At 33.2% G+C, this 22,179-nt stretch overlaps 2 protein-coding genes across 2 annotated transcripts; one reads left to right on the forward strand and one right to left on the reverse strand.

Moving 5' to 3' along the window:
* The first annotated feature begins 2,033 nt into the window (after positions 1 to 2,033).
* Positions 2,034 to 2,720, forward strand: LOC146957653 (glutaredoxin-C11-like). Its single transcript, XM_085737893.1, has one exon. The coding sequence runs from the start codon at positions 2,117 to 2,119 to the stop codon at positions 2,423 to 2,425; it is 309 nt and encodes a 102-aa protein (XP_085594019.1). The 5' UTR covers positions 2,034 to 2,116; the 3' UTR covers positions 2,426 to 2,720.
* Positions 2,721 to 3,480: 760 nt separating this feature from the next.
* LOC146957654 (uncharacterized) lies at positions 3,481 to 6,357 on the reverse strand. Its single transcript, XM_085737877.1, has 3 exons — positions 4,643 to 6,357; positions 4,049 to 4,445; positions 3,481 to 3,967 (listed from the first exon to the last, which is right to left on the reverse strand). Exons 1-3 carry the CDS (start codon positions 6,058 to 6,060, stop codon positions 3,587 to 3,589), a joined length of 2,196 nt encoding a protein of 731 aa, XP_085594003.1. The 5' UTR covers positions 6,061 to 6,357; the 3' UTR covers positions 3,481 to 3,586.
* Positions 6,358 to 22,179: the final 15,822 nt, after the last annotated feature.

Raw genomic sequence — 22,179 nt, forward strand, 5'->3', positions numbered from 1 at the left:
TTTCAAAAGCCTTGTGCCTAGGGTTGTAGTTAAGGATCCCTTCTATACCCCAAGGGGGCATGTATACACATATAGGATTGTCGACCTTGACACTGTTTTTTATTCCCATGAATCTGATTCTAGGACCAACGTGAGAAAGTGGAAAGGAATTGGATAGACACTTATCTTTCTCCACATCATCCTCACAGCTTAGAATCAAAGAGACTAAAACACATCATATTACATAAGAAGGTAATTAGAGATGATAACGACACATCACCTCTATAGGAGAGTGGAATCAATTAATCTTGATTTTCTTCTTTTTTTTTTTTTTTTTTTTAGCATTTTTCATTTCTTCTTATCTTTCTTTTTAGATAAAATTAATATGTTTAAGATAGGGATGACAATTTTCCGAAAACGCAAGTGAGGATCCCACACAGACTGCCTTATTTTGGCCCCGCATGTAGGGTTATTTTTCCCGCGGGAACGATGACATGAGGGGTGATGGCCAAAAGAGAGAGAATGCTAACATTTTGAAATGTGATGATGAAGAGTATATAGAGGAATACTTATTACTATTCTCAATAAAAGTCATTGATAAGAGAAAAGTAGAGAAAATAAAAATAATATTTGAATATGAGAAAATCACAAGTGAAAGTGAATTGAATTACATGGGATGCACTAAACTTATATAGATAGCCAATGAGAAGAACAAAAAACAAACATTTATATCTTTTTTTGACCGAACCCAAAGTTAACTATTATCATTAATCAACTAATATTTAATACAAGAAGGATAAAATAAAAAATACAGCGACTAGAAGAACAAGTTGCCCCAGCTAAAGTATGAGCAACCATGTTCGCTTGTCTCCTAACAAACTTCACCTTGAAGTTGAAAGGTAAAGATAACTGATAAATAATACTAGAAACAATAACATAGAATTCTGAATCACCATAGCTCGAAGATGATATAGTTTGCATGAGTCGGACTCGAAGACAACCCGGTCCCATCTGTTCGCATCAGCAAAGTGAAGGGCCTCGAGTAAGGCTACTGCCTCACCCTCCAAAATTGTCATATTTGCCCACTATCATTTTGTTTGAGCCCGAATAAATTGCCCGCGGGAGTCTCTAACACAATATGCAAAAGATATAATATGGTTACGGTCGTGGAACGCGACATCCACATTGCACTTCAACCACGTATCGCTCGGTTTCTCCCAAACTGAGTTGTTATCTTGCACTCTATTCTGCCCGCGTTGCACAATCGATGGTGAGAGCATTTTATGAACCTCTTGCCATTGCTGCCATACATCTAGTGTTATCGTCCCAATGTTCGTTGAAGTATGATGAGCGTCATTCCAAATGCCATGCTGAGTTGACATTTATATCTTGATTTCTTAAAAAAAAAAACATTTATATCTTGATACTCCCCACCTATGCCATGCCGAGTTGACTACTCTAGTTCATGGTGAGCTTTGCCATGCCTTGGATGTATGGTTGCGTTGTGAATAACCAGACATATATGCCACTTGTAACTCATTCATGGCCTCTGACTTTTGCATCAATAACAAAGCTAATTCTAATTGGATATAAGATTCCATTCTTTTGACATCTTGAATCGACAACGCAACCATGTTTTGTGCCATCTGCCTTAGAGAAGAAGTTTGCATAAATCAACATTAGCTAGAATAAAAATTTGATTGATACTGCGAACCAAGGCCGAAAGATTAATTAATAAATTAATATATACACAATATATTGTTCTTATTCCTTTCGCTGATTGCTCTCTCATGCCCACTCCTAGTGATTTCAATTATATCACTTAAACAGTGTGATTGTGATTCTAGATGCTTGTTCATGTAATTCAGAGTCATCAAAGGATCAAGGGAATTTGAATTTCCCTTATCCAAACAAATATCTTATGTAACTTTTTTTTTCTTTCAAAAAAAAAGTATAATTTATTTTTTTCTACTTTTTTCTAGAATATACAATATAATGCAATCCAATATCTTCACCAACCACTATAAATAAGAGTTGATGAAATCTCAAATTCCACCAAGGAAAACAAAAAACAACTAATTACACAAAGCTTTCCTACTTTTGTGACATTTTATCAAGGAAGTTAATTTTTCAAGTAATGGATAGAGTGAAGGATTTGGCATCAAAGAAAGCTGCAGTTATATTCACAAAGAGTTCATGCTACATGTGTCACAGCATAACACAATTGTTCTATGAGCTAGGAGCAAGTCCTGCTGTGCATGAGCTTGACAATGAACCCTATGGTAGGGAAATGGAAAGGGCTTTGAGGAGTCTTGGATGTAACCCTTCAGTGCCAGCAGTGTTCATTGGTGGAAAATTTGTAGGGTCATCAAAGGATGTGATATCTCTTCATGTTGATGGCTCACTCAAACAAATGCTCATGGCTGCTAGGGCCATTTGGTTCTAGTACTAACTAATTAATAAAACTCCAAAGAGCTAGACCCATATATACTATAAATCTAATAGTGTATATGATGGAGCTCTAATTTGACTAAGTTAGGGACACCCCTTCTTTTTGTTGAGTGTCCTCTTTAGTTGAAACTAAGTGTATGTAAACATAGTCTTGTTTTTTTTCTTTCTTCTTTTTAATTTTCCAAAATACCAGCTTACTATGGCTGATGTAAATCAAAGTTCTATCGAACTTGGATAATAGAGAAAAAACTTCTCTATTCTTGTTAATGCAGCTTTAAACTTTCTGGGAATATTTTGTCATTTTTTTAACTAATATTTTTTTTGTTCTTAACCCATCGAGGGAATGAGATGTTAGTAATCCGAAGTTCGACTAGAGGGTAAGTAAAATTTTGTTAAAGATTATTCCGACCAAAAAAATCTTTACAAGAAAACATGCTTCAAGTTCACTCTTTATCTTATGCTGTGACATAATTCCCCCTACTTCTAATGGGATGCTAAATATTCAATTAAATCGACTAGAAGCATATTTTTGCAACAGAATAATATTGTCTCAGCTGAGTATCACGTATTGTATTGATAGTAACAGAATTTTTCCATTAAAATCTCAACCCACTTGGTTTGTTTGATTCTCCATTTGCATCAATGCTAATGGTTGCAAGGTGAAGCATGTTGCCTTTCAGAGTGTTTTGGAAAATTCACCTCAGTTTTTGGAGTTGCATCAACAAAAGCATAAATATGAACTTGACCACAAAATCAGAATAATATTGACCTAAACGCAGTTTTGACCCCCCGACTTTGCACTTGTTGCAATTTTAGCCTCTTATTAAAAAAACCACATTCCAACCCCCTAAGTTTCCCCCCTTTTGCAACTTTCAATTTTAATCATTCAAAATCAACTACTCAAGATCATGGTTGTCAAAATCGGGATCCTACTAAAGATCGTTGGGGCATAGAAAGAGCGTAGATCGTAGGATCGTAACAAGGATCGTAAGATCCCACCTAATAGACAAAATAATAATAAAAGATACTAAAAAAAAATAACCTTCCATAAAAAAAAAAAACTTTTTATTAATCAGCATTCTCATATTACTTGAGCATCATTTAGAAACTTCATAAAAATAACAAAACATCAATTTCTTAAACATGAAAAAAAAAACTAGTTCAACAAGTCATTCAAGACATTTTGATCAAGTCCAACATCTTCCATAACTTCATCTCCAAGTCCTTCAAATTCTTCATCAAGGTTGTGGATCTCCAAGTCATTTAAAGCAGAGGCAGCAGCTCCAACTCCATTATCTTCTTCATTTGGGGTTCCTCCCTCCAAATCTTCACCTTCTATTGTTAAATCCCAAATTTCATTTTCGAGTGAACATTCATCATTGTTCACAATCCACTCATCATCGGAATCAATGTCATCAAGGCTATAGTCTACCATCTTCCTAGCTTTCTTCTTCTTTGCCAATTTGGAATTGGTCATCACAAACACAACATCGTTCATGGTTTTCTGCTTCAGCCTATTTCTTCTCTTTGTATGCACCTAATAGACACAAACTACATTAGAATACTATATACCAATTTGGTAGAATATTATCACAACTTAAATTTGAAAGAAACTCACCATTTCAAACGCACTCCAATTCCTTTCACATCCGGATGAGCTACAAGTTAAGCTTAGAACACGGATTGCAAATCTTTGTAGTTCCGGATGCTCATCTCCATATGACTCCCACCATTGTGCCGGAGTTTTGGTTTTAAGAGCAGCCATTGCTATTGGACTACCAAAAAACTTTTCTTTCCTCTTAAAATCTTCAAGTTGGGAGTCTATCTTACTAATTTCTTGAACATCTCCAACCATCCTTTCCAAACAATCATATAGTCCACGTTTCACTTCAAAGTCGGCTTTAAAATCAACACCGTAATGCAATTGAGGATTTAGGTAATAACCGGCAGCATGCAAAGGCCTATGCAGCTGTCTATCCCACCTCTCATCAATGATATCCCATAAAGGCTTGAAACTAAAAATTATAAAAGAAATGAAAAAAATGAGATGAATGGCAGAACTGTGGTATTAATAAATAATACGTATGTATGCTGAAATATGAACTGTAAAAGTTGCAGAAATAGAACATAATGGCAGAACTTCAGAATTATAGGAATTTAAAAGTTAAAGAAATAGGACACATAGAACATAATGGCAGAATTGCATATTTACCTTCTTTGGACCCCATTTAAGTTGGATTGAATTTTCTCCTTTGCTTGATCCATTGCTTCATAAATCAATCCCATCGCTGGTTGTTCATCCGAATCCACTAAACGGAGTACTTTGATTAATGGAAAAGCACCTTTACAACAAGTAACAATGTCTTTCCAAAAGTCCTTATCCATAACCACTTCTTCAATTTTTTTCCCTTCTTCTGTTTTTGCAAACTTACTAGATATCCACTCATTAGATGTGAACATCCTAACCAACGCCCCTTTGTTTTCATTTAAACACCCTAAAGTTAAATAAGAGGTAGCAAATCGGGTAACCGCTGGTCTCACCAAATCTTTTCCCTTGGTAAAATGTTGCAACAAAGAAATTAGGGAAGCTTTAGAGTAAATATATTGTGTGAGCTTCTTACCCTTAGAAATGGTTTCACGATGGATTGTTGTTTTTTTTTCAAAATCCTCCAACATCAAATCGATGCAATGCGCTGCACATGGTGTCCAATATAGTTTCTTTCTTTTTTCCATTAACATTGCCCCAGCAGCTTTATAATTTGCCGCATTGTCAGTTACAACCTGAACTACGTTTTCTTCTCCTACTTCCTCTACTATTTGATCAAGCATGCTAAAAATTTTATCAGCAGTTTTTGTAATGTGTGATGCATCTATGGACTTTAAAAATACAGTACCTTTGGGGCTGTTCACTAAGAAGTTCAATATCGTCCTTCTTCTTTTGTCCGTCCACCCATCACTCATGATTGTGCATCCTGTTTTCTTCCAAATCATCTTGTGTTCTTCCATGGCATTTGCTGTCTCCTCCATTTTTTGTTTCAGATACTTTGTTCGAATTTCATCATAGGACGGTGGTTTGAATCCAAGACCATGCCTGGAAACCTTTTCCAACATTCTGCTGAACTCTTCACTCTTTGCTACGTTAAATGCAATGGCATTATTGTAGAAAAAGGAAGCAATTTCTAAACAAGCATCTTCCCTCAAATTCTTTTTGAAGATGCTGTTGATGGTGGCCTGACTGCTCACCCCTCTCTTCTTGAAAAGATTGGCAGGTGTATCATTTCCATCATCCTCCGCAGGCCTTTTTCCTCTTACTTTTTCACCATCAGTATCATCTGCTTCTAATTTTTTTAGCAGATTGGCTTGCAAGGTTTTAACAATCTCCCACATCTGCACCTTCACTTCATCAGGTACAGACTTGCAGCCTTCAACATTTAACTGTGTACAAGCCAAATGATGTTTGAGCCTGTACACTCCTCCAATTACTATTTTTCCACAGTAATTGCATTTGATCTTTCTTGTTCCTCCATCCACAGAAACTCCATGCTTCCAACCAATATCATTTCTGGAATTTTTTTGAACTCTAGGGGGAGCAGATGAGGAAGCACCAACAACAGGTATTGATGAAGACATATTTGGGTTAGGGAAAAAAAATAAACGTGAAACTGGGTTGTTTTGCTTTTTTCCTTTTTTTTGTTTTGATGAGCAAACTGTGATATGAGAACTGAGAGAGAATGGGTCGAAATTTATAGAACAAATGAAGGATGAGAGGGAATGGATTCATTGAATGAATAATTGAATCAATTACTATTTCAGAGAAAAAGAGGAGAAAAATTCACAATTTTAGAGAAATACCCAATTCCCTAACCTAATGATTCAATAAAACATCAACAACTCCCAAAAAACGAAATTAATGGTATATTCTGACCTTATCAAGTGAAAACGGGTCGAAATTGAACCGAAACGGGTCGATTCCATGCTGGACGGTGCCGGGTCAAACCCGGGTCGGGTCGGGTCATCAACCTTTGAACCGGGTCAAAATCAATTGCAGAAAACGCAGAAAAGCGCCGATTCTGCGATCTTTCGCTTTTCCTCGGCGCGCCGGCCGCTCCGCCGTCGTTTCCGATCTCTTAACCGCTCCAGATCGGTGATGGCTGTCGGAATCGCAAAATCGTACGATCTTGGGTGTTAGATCGCGATTTTGACAACCATGCTCAAGATAGTAAAAGATCAAGAAACCAGTCCCAAACCATATTCTTTTCCCTATAAATATGAAACTTGCTCAACAAAACACCCCACTTGTTTTTACTCTCTTGAATGATTAACTTTAAATGATCAAAATTGAAAGTTGCAAAAAGGGAGAAACTTAGGGGGCTGTAATGTGTTTTTTTAATAGAGGCCAAAATTGCAATTAGTGAAAAGTTAGGGGGTCAAAAATGATATATATGTGTGTTAATCTATGTGATTGAGATACTCAAAAATTAAAGAACTGTCTTTATTGAACATATTAGATGTTGATACTATGCGGATATGTATCTTAAAAGTATCCAAATTAAGTTTACTTTGAGTTGTGTTATTTGAATAATCATTTATATGATAATTTATGAGACATCTTTGGATTTATAAAGAAAAGGAAACATTGACACAAAAACCAAAACAATAGTGAGAAAAAGTAAAAATATAATATAAGTATGAAAGAGAAAGTTATCACAAAAGTTGTTAAAAAAATTGTACAAATATAATTTCTTTTAATTTATATATATTTTAAAATATTATACTGCTTATGAATGAGATGTGTCAAAGACACAGGCATATATGCATTCTATGAAAGAGGAAGAATATAGGAAAGGTAAGACAAGGTTGTGAGATATAGTTGAAGATGTACATGATTACCATTACATGGAGTTAAAACTTGTTTAATTTGTTTTTTTTTTTTTAAGTAGTGTATGTCACGAATCAAGATTCACACACCTTAAATGTGAAAAAGTGATGAATCTTTGAGTTCGGACCAAACCCCATCATATCAACGTATTTGTATTTCATAACTTATCATCAATACATCTTCGGTGCCACTTCCACGAGAGGTCACTTGGTTTGGAAGATATCTTCTCAACCTTATGGTACCTTGTTTGACACTTGACATATGCTTTTCAAAAATCAATATGTTTTCGGTGAGCAAAACGTGTTTAAACACAACCCCAAATCAAAATGATTTGAGCACACACAAAAGTGACAAAATTAAGAGAAGAATGGCTAAATAATGTAAATTCTTTTAATAATTAATTGAGTACTCAAGCAAGTGTTGCTCATCAGTGGTTTGTCAATACATTTCATAATCATAGTCATTAACAACAGTCAGTTTCTTATGTTGAGGAAACTTATGTTAGGACAGTACATTTATTAGAGGAACCAAAAGTTTAATCAAGCACAACTTTTTTCTTCAAAAAACACAGCAGCTAACATGTCATCAAACTGTGTCTTCTGGTCACCAACGCATGCATGTAAGCGAAACATGTCAACATTCTCGTTAACCGTTGAATATGCTAAATTAAAATTAAAATGAATTAACAAAATTTGGACAATCTATTGAAGTGTTGACCATAGACTTTGATACCTATAAATATTTATAGACTTTGATATACTCTTTTACTTTTAACTTTTTAGTTTCACTCATTTGTACTATCTGAAAATAAAGGGACAAATCACGCATGGATATTTTGGGAAGTCAGTTGGGCGCAAGCGTTTTCTGTTGAGAGAAGAGCGGAATTCTAAATAACCGGACATTAATAGTTTTGCATAATTTGACGTCGTTTCAGGGCTGAAGATATTGTTTCAACACGTTTTGGGCCACTTTCTATTGTAGTATTCTTTGCATCATATTTGCCTTGAGTGATTTATATCTACCCCAAACCTGATCCTCCACCCCTACATAATTTTAAAGTTTCAACTCTACCCTTCGATTTTTCTAAGCTTATATTCCTAGGATACAATAAAAACAATCAAGAACAAGAAGAATTGTAACTTACAAAATGGAATAGACTAGAATATAATCATGGAGAACAATGATCACACATTCACGAAAAAGATAAAATCGACAATAGTTCAAAAGAACCTTTGAAGAGAATTTCTCTACATAAAATATGAAAACTTGTAAACATCAATTATCATAAAAAACTATTTATAGAGTGTGTGAATTCATATTTATAGATAGGTATATAAATTTAGGCTTAATTACACTTTTGCCCCCCTAAGTTTCTCAAAGTTGTGATTTTGGCCCCCTAAAAAAAATAACTCTTTTCAGGTCCCTTAAGTTTACTTTCTGTTGCAATTTTGGCCCCCCACGCCAATTTTGACCCAGTCAACAGACAAGTGGGCGCCACGTGTGTAAATTTTTTTTTTTTTTTAATTTATAAAAAATAAAAAAAAAATTGTAATTAAAAAAATGTTTTTTTTATTACAAAAATAAAAATGTTTTTTTTAATTACAAAAAAATTTGAAAAAAAAATCTGAAAATTAATAAAAAAATTGAAAAAAAATTCTGAAAATATTAAAAAATTATGGAAAATTGAAAAATTAATAAAAAAATATTATAAAATTCTGGAAAATTGAAAAATTAATAAAAAATTGAAAAAAATATAAAAAATTTCTGGAAAATTGAAAAATTAATAAAAAAAATGATTAAAAAAATAAAATAATCTAAAAAATTCTGAAAAAAATAAAATTTCGAAATTTTCTAAAAAAATTAAAATTCTGGAAAAATGAAATTTTCGAAATTTTAATTAAAATTCTGGAAAAATTCTAATTAAAATTTTAATGAAAAATAAAAATTCTGAAAATATTTAAAAAAAATTAAAAAGATTAATCATTTTTAAAATAATGAAATTTTTGAAATTTTCATTAGTATTTTTCGAAATTTCGAAACTTTCTTTAAATATATACAAAAATGCATCCACGTCAGCATTGACTAGGTCAAAATTGGGCTAGGGGGCCAAAATTGCAACATAAAGTAAACTTAGGGGGCCTGGAAAGAGTTATTTTTTTTAGGGAACCAAAATCACAACTTTGAGGTTCTTAGGGGGCCAAAAGTGTAATTAAGCCATAAATTTAATACTAAGCACATTCTTAAATAGCTAGAAACTAAGTTATGTGCCCAACTTACAGAATAGGCTTCTAAAGAAACAAATTTATTACACATCCATGAAGACGCAGCTTCTAATAATAATTCCTATACAAGAAAAGGTAACATATCTTAAAATGATGGTAGTTTGATGGAAGATATGCTTTGTTGACGAGGGTTTTGGCCAAAATCCACAGAGGAAATCCTGCCCTACAGTAAAAGTGTATCTGCAAATACTCAGACGATCAAGTCACCATATAATTGAGGTGGATGAGAGAATTAGGATGAGACATGTCTTGATAGGTGACAGTGTGAGGCTTATATAGCGTGAAGGAAGTGGTGTTAGGTTTGGGTCAATCCAAAGTCTACTATGAACCAATGTGTAATAGTGAATTGTAAATTATCGCATAAACATATTGACATTTACCATGCATCTCATAAATAAGCTCACAAGCATAAGAGGTTCTTCCCATTTTGCAAAAACTATCCGCAAGGGAATTGTAAGTTATGATATCATGGATGAATAATATTGTTGCTATGCATTTCTTTGAAGAGATTGTTGACTTCGTCCACCATTTTACTCTTATATAAGTCATTCATCATGGTATTATACGAACGAACATTTAGGAATCACTCTCCTTCGAGAGCCGGAGTATAGAATATATCTAGGGCTTTGTTCACTTGAATAACTAATCAATTTCCATCTATTAAAGCCTCATTATAAGTAACAGCACCTTGTTTTACACCTTTCATCACAGCCAACACATCCATAGATTTTTTCAACTTTCTTTCATTACAAATAGCATCGACCAATATAGTAAGAATATAAACACCGTTGATGTTTTTCAATACAATTTTTGATGGATCAAACTAAACTTCTTTCAATGGATCAACAATGCAAAATCCAAAAATTAAAGCATTGAAAGGGACAACATTGAGATAAATTTTCTTTGCAACAATTACAGAACATTACTCACATACATCAATTACAAATTTATCTTTGCATAAACTATCAATGATTGTGTTGTGTGTTACCACATGGGGAGAAATAATTTACACATGTAAGTTACACTAACCCGTCCCACCGGGCATTCTAGGTTGTTTATGGTGATTTTTGGTTGATTATGAAGTGTACCAAATCGATAACAAATGTTTAATAAGTGCAATCATAGAATCTTGGACGGGTTAATTGGTAACCTGTGTGACTTTACGTGCATGTGTGAGCATTTTTATGAGGTGTTTTTGGTGGTTCAAAAAGTGTGAGTTTGGTGGTGAATATTAAAGAACAAACAAAGGACCAAAAACTGAGCACATGAAGGTTAAAGACAATATTTTTTTTTAATGACAAAATATATTATATATATAGGGGATTAAATCTCAAGTATTACACCTCATATAATTCACTGAAGGTAAATAGATAAAGAACATAAATTGACTTGATTTGTAAAAAAGTGCAACAAAATGTAAAAATGCAACCTTACTAAGGCATTGTTTGACGTTAGGCCCCATCTTTTTGTCTTTTTCTTAAAAAATACTCTGGTCCATTACCTATATCATCTTGTCCAAACTTGCTCAACACACTATCAACCAACTCGGCAAAACCATCCGTTTATCTTCACTTAGCCAAGTAACCCAGGATATGATGTCGTTGCGATGACTTTCTAGTTTTTCATGTACTTACCATTTAATGGTTACAACATAATTGTGAAGTTTCCTTGGGTTTCTTTTGTTTGTGAAAGTTTGTAAAACTCTTTGTTTTTTTTTTTTTTTGCATATCTTGTGCTAAGGGGAATCACTTTAAAGATATGCCAAAAAAATCAAAACTATTTTCATTTGCTTTTTTATCAAAACTCTCAAACTTATTTCTCAGATCAATATGAATTCCCCTTAGCACAAGATATGCAAAAAAAAAAAAAATCAAAACTTATTTCGTGGTTTATATAATTCATTTTGGCTTGTTTTTAAAAAAAAATCAATATGAATTCTATTTTCTTTCTCTTTTGTATCAAAACTCTCAAACTTATTTCTCAGATCAATCTTCATTATTAATCTTCATTTCGTTGATCTTATGATTTGTAAACAATTAATGGTTTGCATAACTTCGAAACAGAGCATCTGTCTGCATCCTAAACTTTATTTGTCACATAAAAAATAAACACTACCCACTTAATGTAAAGGAATAATCCCCAATTAATATACAGGGATAATATATCATGATCACAATTATTCCAAGTGTTTATAAAAAGATAATTGGGTGCTTATTCCTAACCACTCAATTTGGTCACCTAGACCTATTGTGCATGGCGTTTACTAGCACTGGTTATGTCTCCCTATTATTCCTCCAAATCCACAAAGCGTGATAATTTTTCTTTGCTCTGCGCTGTATTTTTTTTTTTTTAACCTTCTTGTTTTCAAGAGAATAATTCTGATAATCTGAAGTTCGATCGTAGTTAAGTATAAAATTGATTAAGAGTTGTTTCATCTAAAAAATATGGTGTTGTATTGTAATATTACCAACTCATCTGCATTAGCATGGTAAATATTAATCTTGGCCTCAAACTTTATATAACAATTTTTGCATATTTATAGCGATCGACCAATTTATTCACTCTGTAAAAAAAAAAAAAAGAAATACACTATACTCATAAAATTAAAATATAATAATATTCGTCGGTATATATACTAGATGATGTTAAGTTTTTTCTTTGAGTAGTGATATTTGAACAACTCATTTTAAACAACTTATGTGACAATGGAGAGAGAAAAAGGAAGAGAGAGAATAAGAAAATAATGTGAGTATGAGAAAGAAAATTGTCAAAAGGTTGTCACAAAGTGGTTGTACAAATATCATTTCTCCTTTTCTTTTTAGAGACATATATATGCGATCGACATTATTTGGTACTGTTGTATGGTATGTGCAGCTAATTACAGTGGCCATGAATGAAAGATGGAATTTTGTTTGTGTGCTACTTGGTTTGCTAAGGGATGGGAATTCAATATTCCCTCTTGCTTGCTTTGAGTGTCATTAATTTTGTTGGCTACTTGGCTTGTTAAAGGATTTTAATATTCCATCTTCCTTCTCAAAGGGAAAAGGTTTTTCACTCTATCAATATTACACGTGTCAGCTCCAAGGGTTCTCAATTTTACATGTTAGAATGGACAGAGATATTTGTAGTCATTATATCGTGAAACTTTTTTTTTTTTTTAAAGAATCGGGAAACTTATACGGTGCACTCGTAAATTGAAGTATACCAGTACTTTTGATTTTTAAATCTATAAATTAACTATCATTTTTATGAAATAAAGAACTGTTTGTCGACATTTATATTTTAGAAAACATCATTTTATTGTTTAAAAGAATCTTAGTAAATTATTTACATATTATCGTAAAAAATAATCAGTGTTCTCTATTATAAGTAATAAAAATTTAGAAAAATTTAATTTTAGTTCGTTGACGCTTCTGGTGAATAAAATTTAGTTATCATAATTATAATTGATAAAAAAAATAATATTTTTCTTCAAAAAAAAACATTTAACTATTAATTTAAAAATTTAGTGTATTGGTACACTCAAATATTTTGGGTGTACCATAGAATTTACCTTAGGGTAGATATGTTCAATTTTTATCTTACGATATCAAAGGGTAAAAAATTTTAAGAAAATGTTAACAAGTGTTTCTGTGACATTTGTTAAGAAATCAAATAAAGTAAAATCATATTAAAACTTGTGTAGTTGATTTTTTTTTTTGCAATCATTAAAACTCGTGCAGTTGTCCCCGTGAGCATAGCTCAGTTGGTAGGGACATTGCATAATTTATGCAGGGGCCGGGGTTCGAACCCCGGACATCCCACTTCTCCACATTTAATCGTGTGAGCTCTAACCACTAGGCTACTAGACAAAAAAAAACTTGTGCAATTAATTTTTTTATTTTTTTACAATCGTTTAAAATGTAGAAATGCTCTTTTCAATATAATCTTTATTTCTTTTAATGAGAATCCTATGAACATCTTGTTGCCCCGATCCATTTAGGCTGCTATTTTTGGAAGGTTGTGTCAAAGTTTCTAACTCGTTTCTTCTGGTTGGCTCACTCTGCAATTTTTTTTTATGCAATGAGTTAGACAAAAGTTAAAGTGGAGTGACCCAATAACCCATCATAATCCAATGCGATAAAAAATAACTATTACTTAATTAAATTTAGGATTTTTTAACAATAATATATCTATCGAGAGAGTTGAGACACTGAGAAAAAAACTCTATTATTGAGACAGAGAAGAGTGCACGGTTACCGTTGTGCTTTCTAGGGTTAGTTGTTGCTGCTGCTCCATCCCCTTGGCTGTTGGATTAATTTTGAGATTTGTTTTATGTTGAGACTTGTTTAATGTCGTTTAATTTATAATGATGACATTGCTGCTATTAATTGTGATGTTGTATTTCTTAATTATGTTGATGATGTTGAATTTGTCTCATAAGCTTGTTTTTATCACAATTTAATTTGCTACCATTTTTTTAAATAACGTTATACTTTGTAACAACAAAATGTCAAAAAATGCATAAAAAAATATATTGGTTTTGTTTGACATACAGACTTGCCAACTTGTCAGTCCACAATTAAGCCACTAAGTAGGACGAGATATAATTTTGGACTTGGTTACCTAATTAAATCGATCCGACTCGTTTCATTCCAATTTAAACGTGCTTAAGCGGGTCAGATCTAAATGAGCTGATCAACCTGCTTTGCCAACCATATCTATATCTATATCTATATCTATATCTATATCTATATCTATTCTATATCTATATTATATACAATTGAGAATGATTTACAATGACCATATTTAATGATCACATTCCTCTAGCCTATCCACATCATCAATTTGCCACGTGGCATATTTTCCCACAACCCATTTCTAATTTGTATTCTACGTGATTCTACATAGTACACCAATCTATTATTTAATGATTTTATTATCGATTTTCCATTTTAGTCGTACAATTAACTGCATCATTTAAATGAAATTTACAATTACTATAGATATGTTACAATCAGTCACTTTAAAAAATTAATAATTCTGATTTGTCGCAAAGAAATATATGTCAATATAATATTCCTCAGAATATAAATATAATATATATTTACATATTTTATTTTACATTTTCACTTATATAATTAATCTATAAATGTAAATATAAACATGTTTATAGTTAAAATGTATTTGTTTAACTCACAATTTAATTAGTGACAACATAAATAATTTTACAACATAACTAACTTAGATGTCAATAATAAAAAAATAATGGTACAAATTCAATTTGATTGTCTCATAATGAGTTGATTCTTCATTTATCCAGCAATAATTATTTTGCAATTGGTTGTTTATTTCAAACTAAAAATTAAATAATTATTAAAGTGGGTTATTTTGCAATTGGTTGTTTATTTCAAACTAAAAATTAAATAATTATTAAAGTGGATAAAATTTAACAATCCATGACAATCATTTGCATAAAAATACGACCCTACAAATAAACGTGTAGAAAAATAATGTGCAACAAACAATTAGGGAGAGAATATTAGTGAAGTATTAATTAGAATGAATCAAATTATTAATGAAAATGAGAAATAAAAAACCTCCGTGCTAGAGGGTGTGTTACGGTATCTATTTGTAATTTATGTATGCAGACGGAGGAAACTTCTGTGCATTTATTCCTTCATTGTCCCTTTGCGGTGGAGCTTTGGTCTTGGATTGGGGGTAAGTTAAATTGTGTGATTGATCGTTCTTCTGTGCTTTCTCTTTTGGATTGTGTTCTGGTGCGGTGCTCCTCGCAAGTCACTGACATCTTTGTGGCGGCAATTGTCCATACTCTTCACATTGTTTGGCTGTCAAGAAATTCACTTCGCTTCTCTTCGAATACCGTAACGGTGCATGCTGCCAAGGTTAGAATACATGCTGCCGTGTCTCTAAGTGGCAATTTGTCATCAGGTCATTGTTTATTATTGGATGCTCCGATTCTAGATGCTTTTTCAATTCCTCCTCACTATCGGCGATTCAATGATATTATTACGGTGTTTTGGAAGGCGCCATCACCCCCGTGGAAAAAGGTAAATACGGATGGCTCAGTGATTAATAATAACGCTGCTTGTGGTGGTATTTTCCGTGATCACTTAGGTACATTCCTCGGTGCTTTTTCTTGTAATTTGGGTCATGCCACAGTTTTTTCTTCAAAGGTTCAGGGTATCATCTTTGCAATGGAATTTGCGGCTCTCCACGGTTGGACCAATATCTGGTTGGAATGTGATTCTACTAGTGCCATTGATGTCTTCAAATCTCCTTCGTTGGTTCCTATTATGCTTCGGAACCGATGGCATAATGCTTGTCGCCTAGGAGTTCAGGTTATTTCTTCTCACATATACCGTGAAGGTAATGTTTGTGCAGATAGGTTAGCAAATGTTGGTCATTCCATCACTGGTACGGTATGGCATTCTACACTACCACCTGAGTTATCCTATGATTTTTTCCGTGATAGATGTGGTCTCCCGAATTACAGATTTCCTTAGTCTGTGGTAGCTTTTTTTTTCCTTTTGTTGGTTTTTGAGTGTTTTGGCCTAGTCCCCCCCTCTTTGTATATTTTTTTCCCCTTTTTTTTAATAAAATTTGAGTGTGGCGGTATAGGATGGAGGTTCCCCGGGGTGCCAACCTAGTTGGGATGTCGGTGATTCCTCTTGATGCTTGTCCACGCTCCCGGTTTATCCAAAAAAAAAAGAAATAAAAAATTTGTAGCAAAATATTAGTGAAAATTATTAAAAAAATGTGTAGCAAAATATTGGCGAAAATGACCCAGAAGAAAAAAAGTGTAGCAAAATATTAGTGAAAAATATTAGAAAAATGTGTAGTAGAATATCATTGGAAGATAATTGTTTGACTTGAAATTGTCACATGATGTGATTTTAATGCATATTCATTTTCATTAAAATTTAATTACTACACAATTTAATTGACTTAACAAAACTGCATCACTGATTATCCTATAAAAAGGCTATTTCTGCAGTCACTTTCCGCCACATTGTTTCTTCCGTCTTTTTTTCAGAAGTATACAAATATCCATGATTTGATGCAATCTTTCAGAAGTATCAAAACATACTTTGCATGTATGCAGAAGTTTTTTTTTTTTTTGTGGAATTTCACTTCTTGGAGCAAAGGGTTTCTCTCCTTTTTCTAAGCATAGGGTGAAACTAGCAATCACATTCTTATATTTTGATGTGTTGTAATCTTTTGATGTGTTATGAAACTAAGTATAAGATGTATAGGTGTTTTACTAACCCCATGTTCATGGCTATACCAATCTATATTGGTGGAAACTTTACTATTCATTTTTGTATTGAGAGATTGATTTTGTATAAATTATCCTTATATAATAATGATTATATTTAAATCTTATGGTATTGTAGAGACCGTTGATAGGAGTCCTAATTTTACATGAAAATCCGTTAAATCTGACAAAAAATTGTTATAGCAGTATGTATAAAATCAAAGAAGAAGTAAATATAATATTACTTATCAATTTACTTAAATGCTATTATTTGTGTCTTTCGATGGAGTTTGCCACATGTATTTTTTTCCATATTCTATTTGGCTTTGTGATGAAGTTTAGTTTTGCATCAAACAAGATAAGTATTTGTATCGTCTCCACAGGGATTAGTGCGATATCAAGGATAGTTTAACATCAAATATCATTCCAAGTATTAAGAGTACTTGTTTGTTTGAATTCTAACTAGCTAAACTAAATTGCAAAAAGTAAAAGCTGAGATAAATAAGGATTGAAACTTGTTAGGAGTAGAGTTCCTTAACCAAGCGTCACAAATAGCCTAATGATCCATACGAATTCTAGCTTTATAACCAATATTATCACAATCAATTCTAGACTATCCTTCGTGTCCAAAGCGATATAATTGACTCTAAGGTATCGTTTAAACATTCGTGTCCAAATCCCTTAAACGATCACAAAGACGATCGGATCACTTAATCGACAGTGTCCAGCCTGACTAAGTGTCTGAAAGCATTAAACTCTTGATTATGGTGATTATCAAAGATTAACAAAGATGTCAAGTAAGTTTAACCTAAGATATATTGCTACTCTAGCTCTAGATTCAAGAGTTCGTGTCCAAATCATCTTGAATCTCATTGAAACCATTAACACAAGAATAACAACAATATTGAATATAAATTGCTAGAACCATATATTGCAAGATCAAAAGATTACATGTTAGCAAGGATTAAGTACCTCTCATCCCAACAAAGAATATTTAGCTACACATCATCATGGAAGCCTTGCAAGGATGGATTGAAAAGGAATGATTCATTCACCTTGTGATGTCTCAACAAAGGAAGAAAGATCCAACTTCCAAACTCACTCTCACACTATATGATCTACCCTATTTTATCTCTCTAAGAATGTAGAAAATATCTAATAAAACAGTCTATATCTAATAATCTGTCCAAAGAGAGGTAAAAATCCTATTTAAATGGGCTGAGTTTGTGAGCTTACGCTAATAGCGAAATATGCGCTATTAGCGAAGCAAGTCGGCTTAAGCTGTGGCCAATGAGATTGTGCCATGTTGGTCCTATTGCTCTGATCTTCATGAGTTCGCCCAAATTGCGCTAATAGCGTAGTCCCCTGGACTAATTACGCTAATAGCGTAAATGTCGCTAATAGCGACGTTCTTCATGGCCTCTGGCAACTTCGCTCCAGATACGCCAATAGCGTAACCTTCTGGAGGAATTTCGCTAATAGCGTATTTGTCGCTAATAGCGACGTTCTTTAAAACCAGCTTCTGCTAATTTGCACTTTTTCATGATTTTTGGTCTTTGATCAGTGTCTTGAGGCTAATTCCTGCACAAAAGGATAGAGTAAGATATATAAAGCGTAATAAGGCATTTAACGCTTATTTCTCGGCTTTTCCTATAATAACTTGCAGAACAAGTAACAAAAAGTGCTTAAAATATAACATGAAATTAACACTTCTTGGCATTTATCAAACTCTCCCCAACTTAACTCTTTGTTTGTCCTCAAACAAAAGATTGAAAATCAAACAAGTAAATGATAAGACACAAGTACAAAAGGCTTTGAAAATATTTTCAGATGAATGACTTAAAAGTGAATGCACGGGCAATTCTAAGTTTCCAACTAATCTAAAATTTTACTAAAAATATGAGATGAGTCCTAAGTACAAAGTTTATGTCAAATATTTCAAGACAATAATACATTTATTCACGAACCACACCTAACACACTTCTTTGAAAGTAGATAAACAATTGAAAACATATAAATGAGGGTTATGAACACACATCCGGCAATCAAGTTAACATTCCAATCAAGTTATGTGTCCATCCAAATATCATTTCAAAAGGCATAAAAACATGGATCAAAAGGTCTTTAAGGGTTATAACTTGGCTTGGCTACAAAAGAAATGTCATATGTGGGGCAATTGAAATAAAAAAGCCTATCAAAGAGGAACATTCCTTGTATCAACCATTAAAATTCACAATCTTCCCTACCAATCATTACAAACCTTTGGTGTTTACACATGATACACTTTGATCTTGACAACTTATTCTATTTTTGGATTTTTCTTTCTTTTTCTCTTTTTCTTTTTCTTTTCATGTACACATTGTTTTCTTTTCTTTTTGTATTTACAACACCATGTTGTCTTGATCAAAGATAAAATTACACCATTGTACTTGACAAAAGATTTACATCTACCTTCTCTCCCCAACTTGAATCAAAATACACCCTATTTGAATGTTCCCTTACTCTAAGGCAAAAGAGACAAATAAACATTGAAGTTTTAGGGTTCAACAATTAAAAACATATCAGAGTCTTAAAGTGCGTCAAGAATGAACTGGATATTGAAAAGTTTAAAGGCAAATTCATCAAGCATTGTGCTTATGAATTGACAGTTCATAATTGAGGACTTCGATTCATTTGGCTCAAATGGGTTAGCAAATACTCGCTCTTCTCACAAGGTAGGCTATTTGTGGTCAAGTATGTTTCACTCATTAACAAAAATGTGCCTTGATCATTTCCATGCCTTCACACAATTTAAAACAATTATTGGATTTAAAATAACACAATCGAGTTAAACAATGAAAGCTGGTCTCCTTGCATATGTACAAACACTTGAGGTTTCCTCACTTTTAGCTAGTACTAAGTGGTTCACAAACAAACACATTATTGCGAAGAACTAAATGACATGAAATCTCAGATGATTGATCACAACTATGAATCATTATCAATCATCTGAGATTTGAAATTTAAGCAAGAGTGATACAAAAGAAACTTCCACAATTAAAACAAAATGAAGTACTGAAAAGAAATGCTAACACATTATTTTAACTAACAAAAGACAACTATATACAATACTAATATGAATACTAACATCACGATACTAATTAACAACAATTGTCATCATACACCATTATCCAAAATACAAAAACAAAGTACTGCAGCCCAAAATGTGCTTACTCGCAGTGGCAAGCTGATTCACTCGCAGTTGCTAGTGAAATGTCATCCAAAATTGGTCAAAGACCAAGTTGCTAGCAGTGGCGAGCTGTTCTACTCGCAATTGCGAGTTGTGACAGAATAGAGTTCTGTCTTCTGCTTGCTTCTATTTTTGGATGCTTTGATGCATGCTCATGACTCCTAAACTTATTATGCATTAAAAACAGTAAATAAACTTACAAAATTGGGTTGCCTCCCAACAAGCGCTTGTTTAACGTGGTTAGCTCGACGCCTTTTTCGTTAGGGTGGCCAAAATGAGACGGACAACACATCATCTTTTGAAACCCTACGCTTTGGGAGGAATTCCATGAACTTTAAGTACAGCTGATGTGGAGTCCATGTCCTCCTTAACATTGATTTATTGAACAAGGTACTAATTTCATCAATGACCCGATCGATTTCTACCTTGTTCACTTTCTTCCCCCTTGCTTCCATTAAGTCTTCCTTGCATAGTAACCGTTCCTTTTTCTCTACCACCTCTATCACTTCTCCATCATTAACAATTTTGGCCTCCTCAGAATCTGACAGTTCTTGAGGAAGTTCTATTTCAAGTGGTGGCTCTATTTCTTTCATTATATCTTCCTCAAGTTCAACAACACCTTCTCTAACAATCTCTCCATCATGAGTGGATTGAATGTTGGATTGGTTCTCCATGATTTGTGCTTGCATCATCTCCAACTGTAATGATAAATTCTTCAATCTCTGGTTGGTATTTTGCGTGTTTATCATGGATTGTTGCATGAAGATGTTCAAAGTATTTTCTATCACCGAATATCTCTCATCTTCATAAGAATGATACTGTTGATAGGATTCATACTCGGGTGGAGTATAGAAGTTGCTATAACCATGATCAGCCATGATTCTTTTTCTAGGTGATGATCCTGAAACGGAAATAACTAACAAGAAACTTTTCTTTGTTTATCAAAGAGGGGTTAGTACAAACAACTATCAAGTAAAGAAAATATTTACGGAATATGTACGAATACTTAAAATGATAAATCAATCGTTCTATCTATGATATCTAAACACCAATCCCCGGCAACGGCGCCATTTTGATGAAGTAGGTTTTGCATCAAACAAGATAAGTATTTGTGTATCGTCTCCACAGGGAATAGTGCGTTATCATGGACAGTTTAACATCAAATATCATTCCAAGTATTAAGAGTACTTGTTTGTTTAAATTCTAACTAGCTAAACTAAATTGCAAAAAGTAAAAGCTGAGATAAATAAGGATTGAAACTTGTTAGGAGTAGAGTTCCTTAACCAAGCATCACAAATAGCCTAATGATCCATACGAATTCTAACTTTATAACCAATATTATCACAATCAATTCTAGACTATCCTTCGTGTCCAAAGCGATATAATTGACTCTAAGGTATCGTTTAAACATTCGTGTCCAAATCCCTTAAACGATCACAAAGACGATCGGATCACTTAATCGACCGTGTCCAGCCTGACTAAGTGTCCGAAAGCATTAAACTCTTGATTAAGGTGATTATCAAAGATTAACAAAGATCTCAAGTAAGTTTAACCTAAGATATATTGCTACTCTAGCTCTAGATTCAAGAGTTCGTGTCCAAATCATCTTGAATCTCATTGAAAGCATTAACACAAGAATAACAACAATATTGAATATAAATTGCTAGAACCATATATTGCAAGATCAAATGATTACATGTTAGCAAGGATTAAGTACCTCTCATCCCAACAAAGAATATTTAGCTACACATCATCATGGAAGCCCTGCAAGGATGGATTGAAAAGGAAGGATTCATTCACCTTGTGATGTCTCAACAAAGGAAGAAAGATCCAACTTCCAAAATCACTCTCACTCTATATGATCTACCCTATTTTATCTCTCTAAGAATGTAGAAAATATCTAATAAAACAGTCTATATCTAATAATCTGTCCAAAGAGAGGTAAAAATCCTATTTAAATGGGCTGAGTTTGTAAGCTTACGCTAATAGCGAAATATGCGCTATTAGCGAAGCAAGTCAGCTTAAGTTGTGGCCAATGAGGTTGTGCCATGTTGGTCCTATTGCTCTGATCTTCATGAGTTCCCCCAAATTGCGCTAATAG

The sequence above is a fragment of the Medicago sativa genome, chromosome 1, assembly GCF_051527215.1.
Source record: "Medicago sativa cultivar Bolivia chromosome 1, Bolivia_mono, whole genome shotgun sequence".
NCBI lineage: Eukaryota > Viridiplantae > Streptophyta > Magnoliopsida > Fabales > Fabaceae > Medicago > Medicago sativa.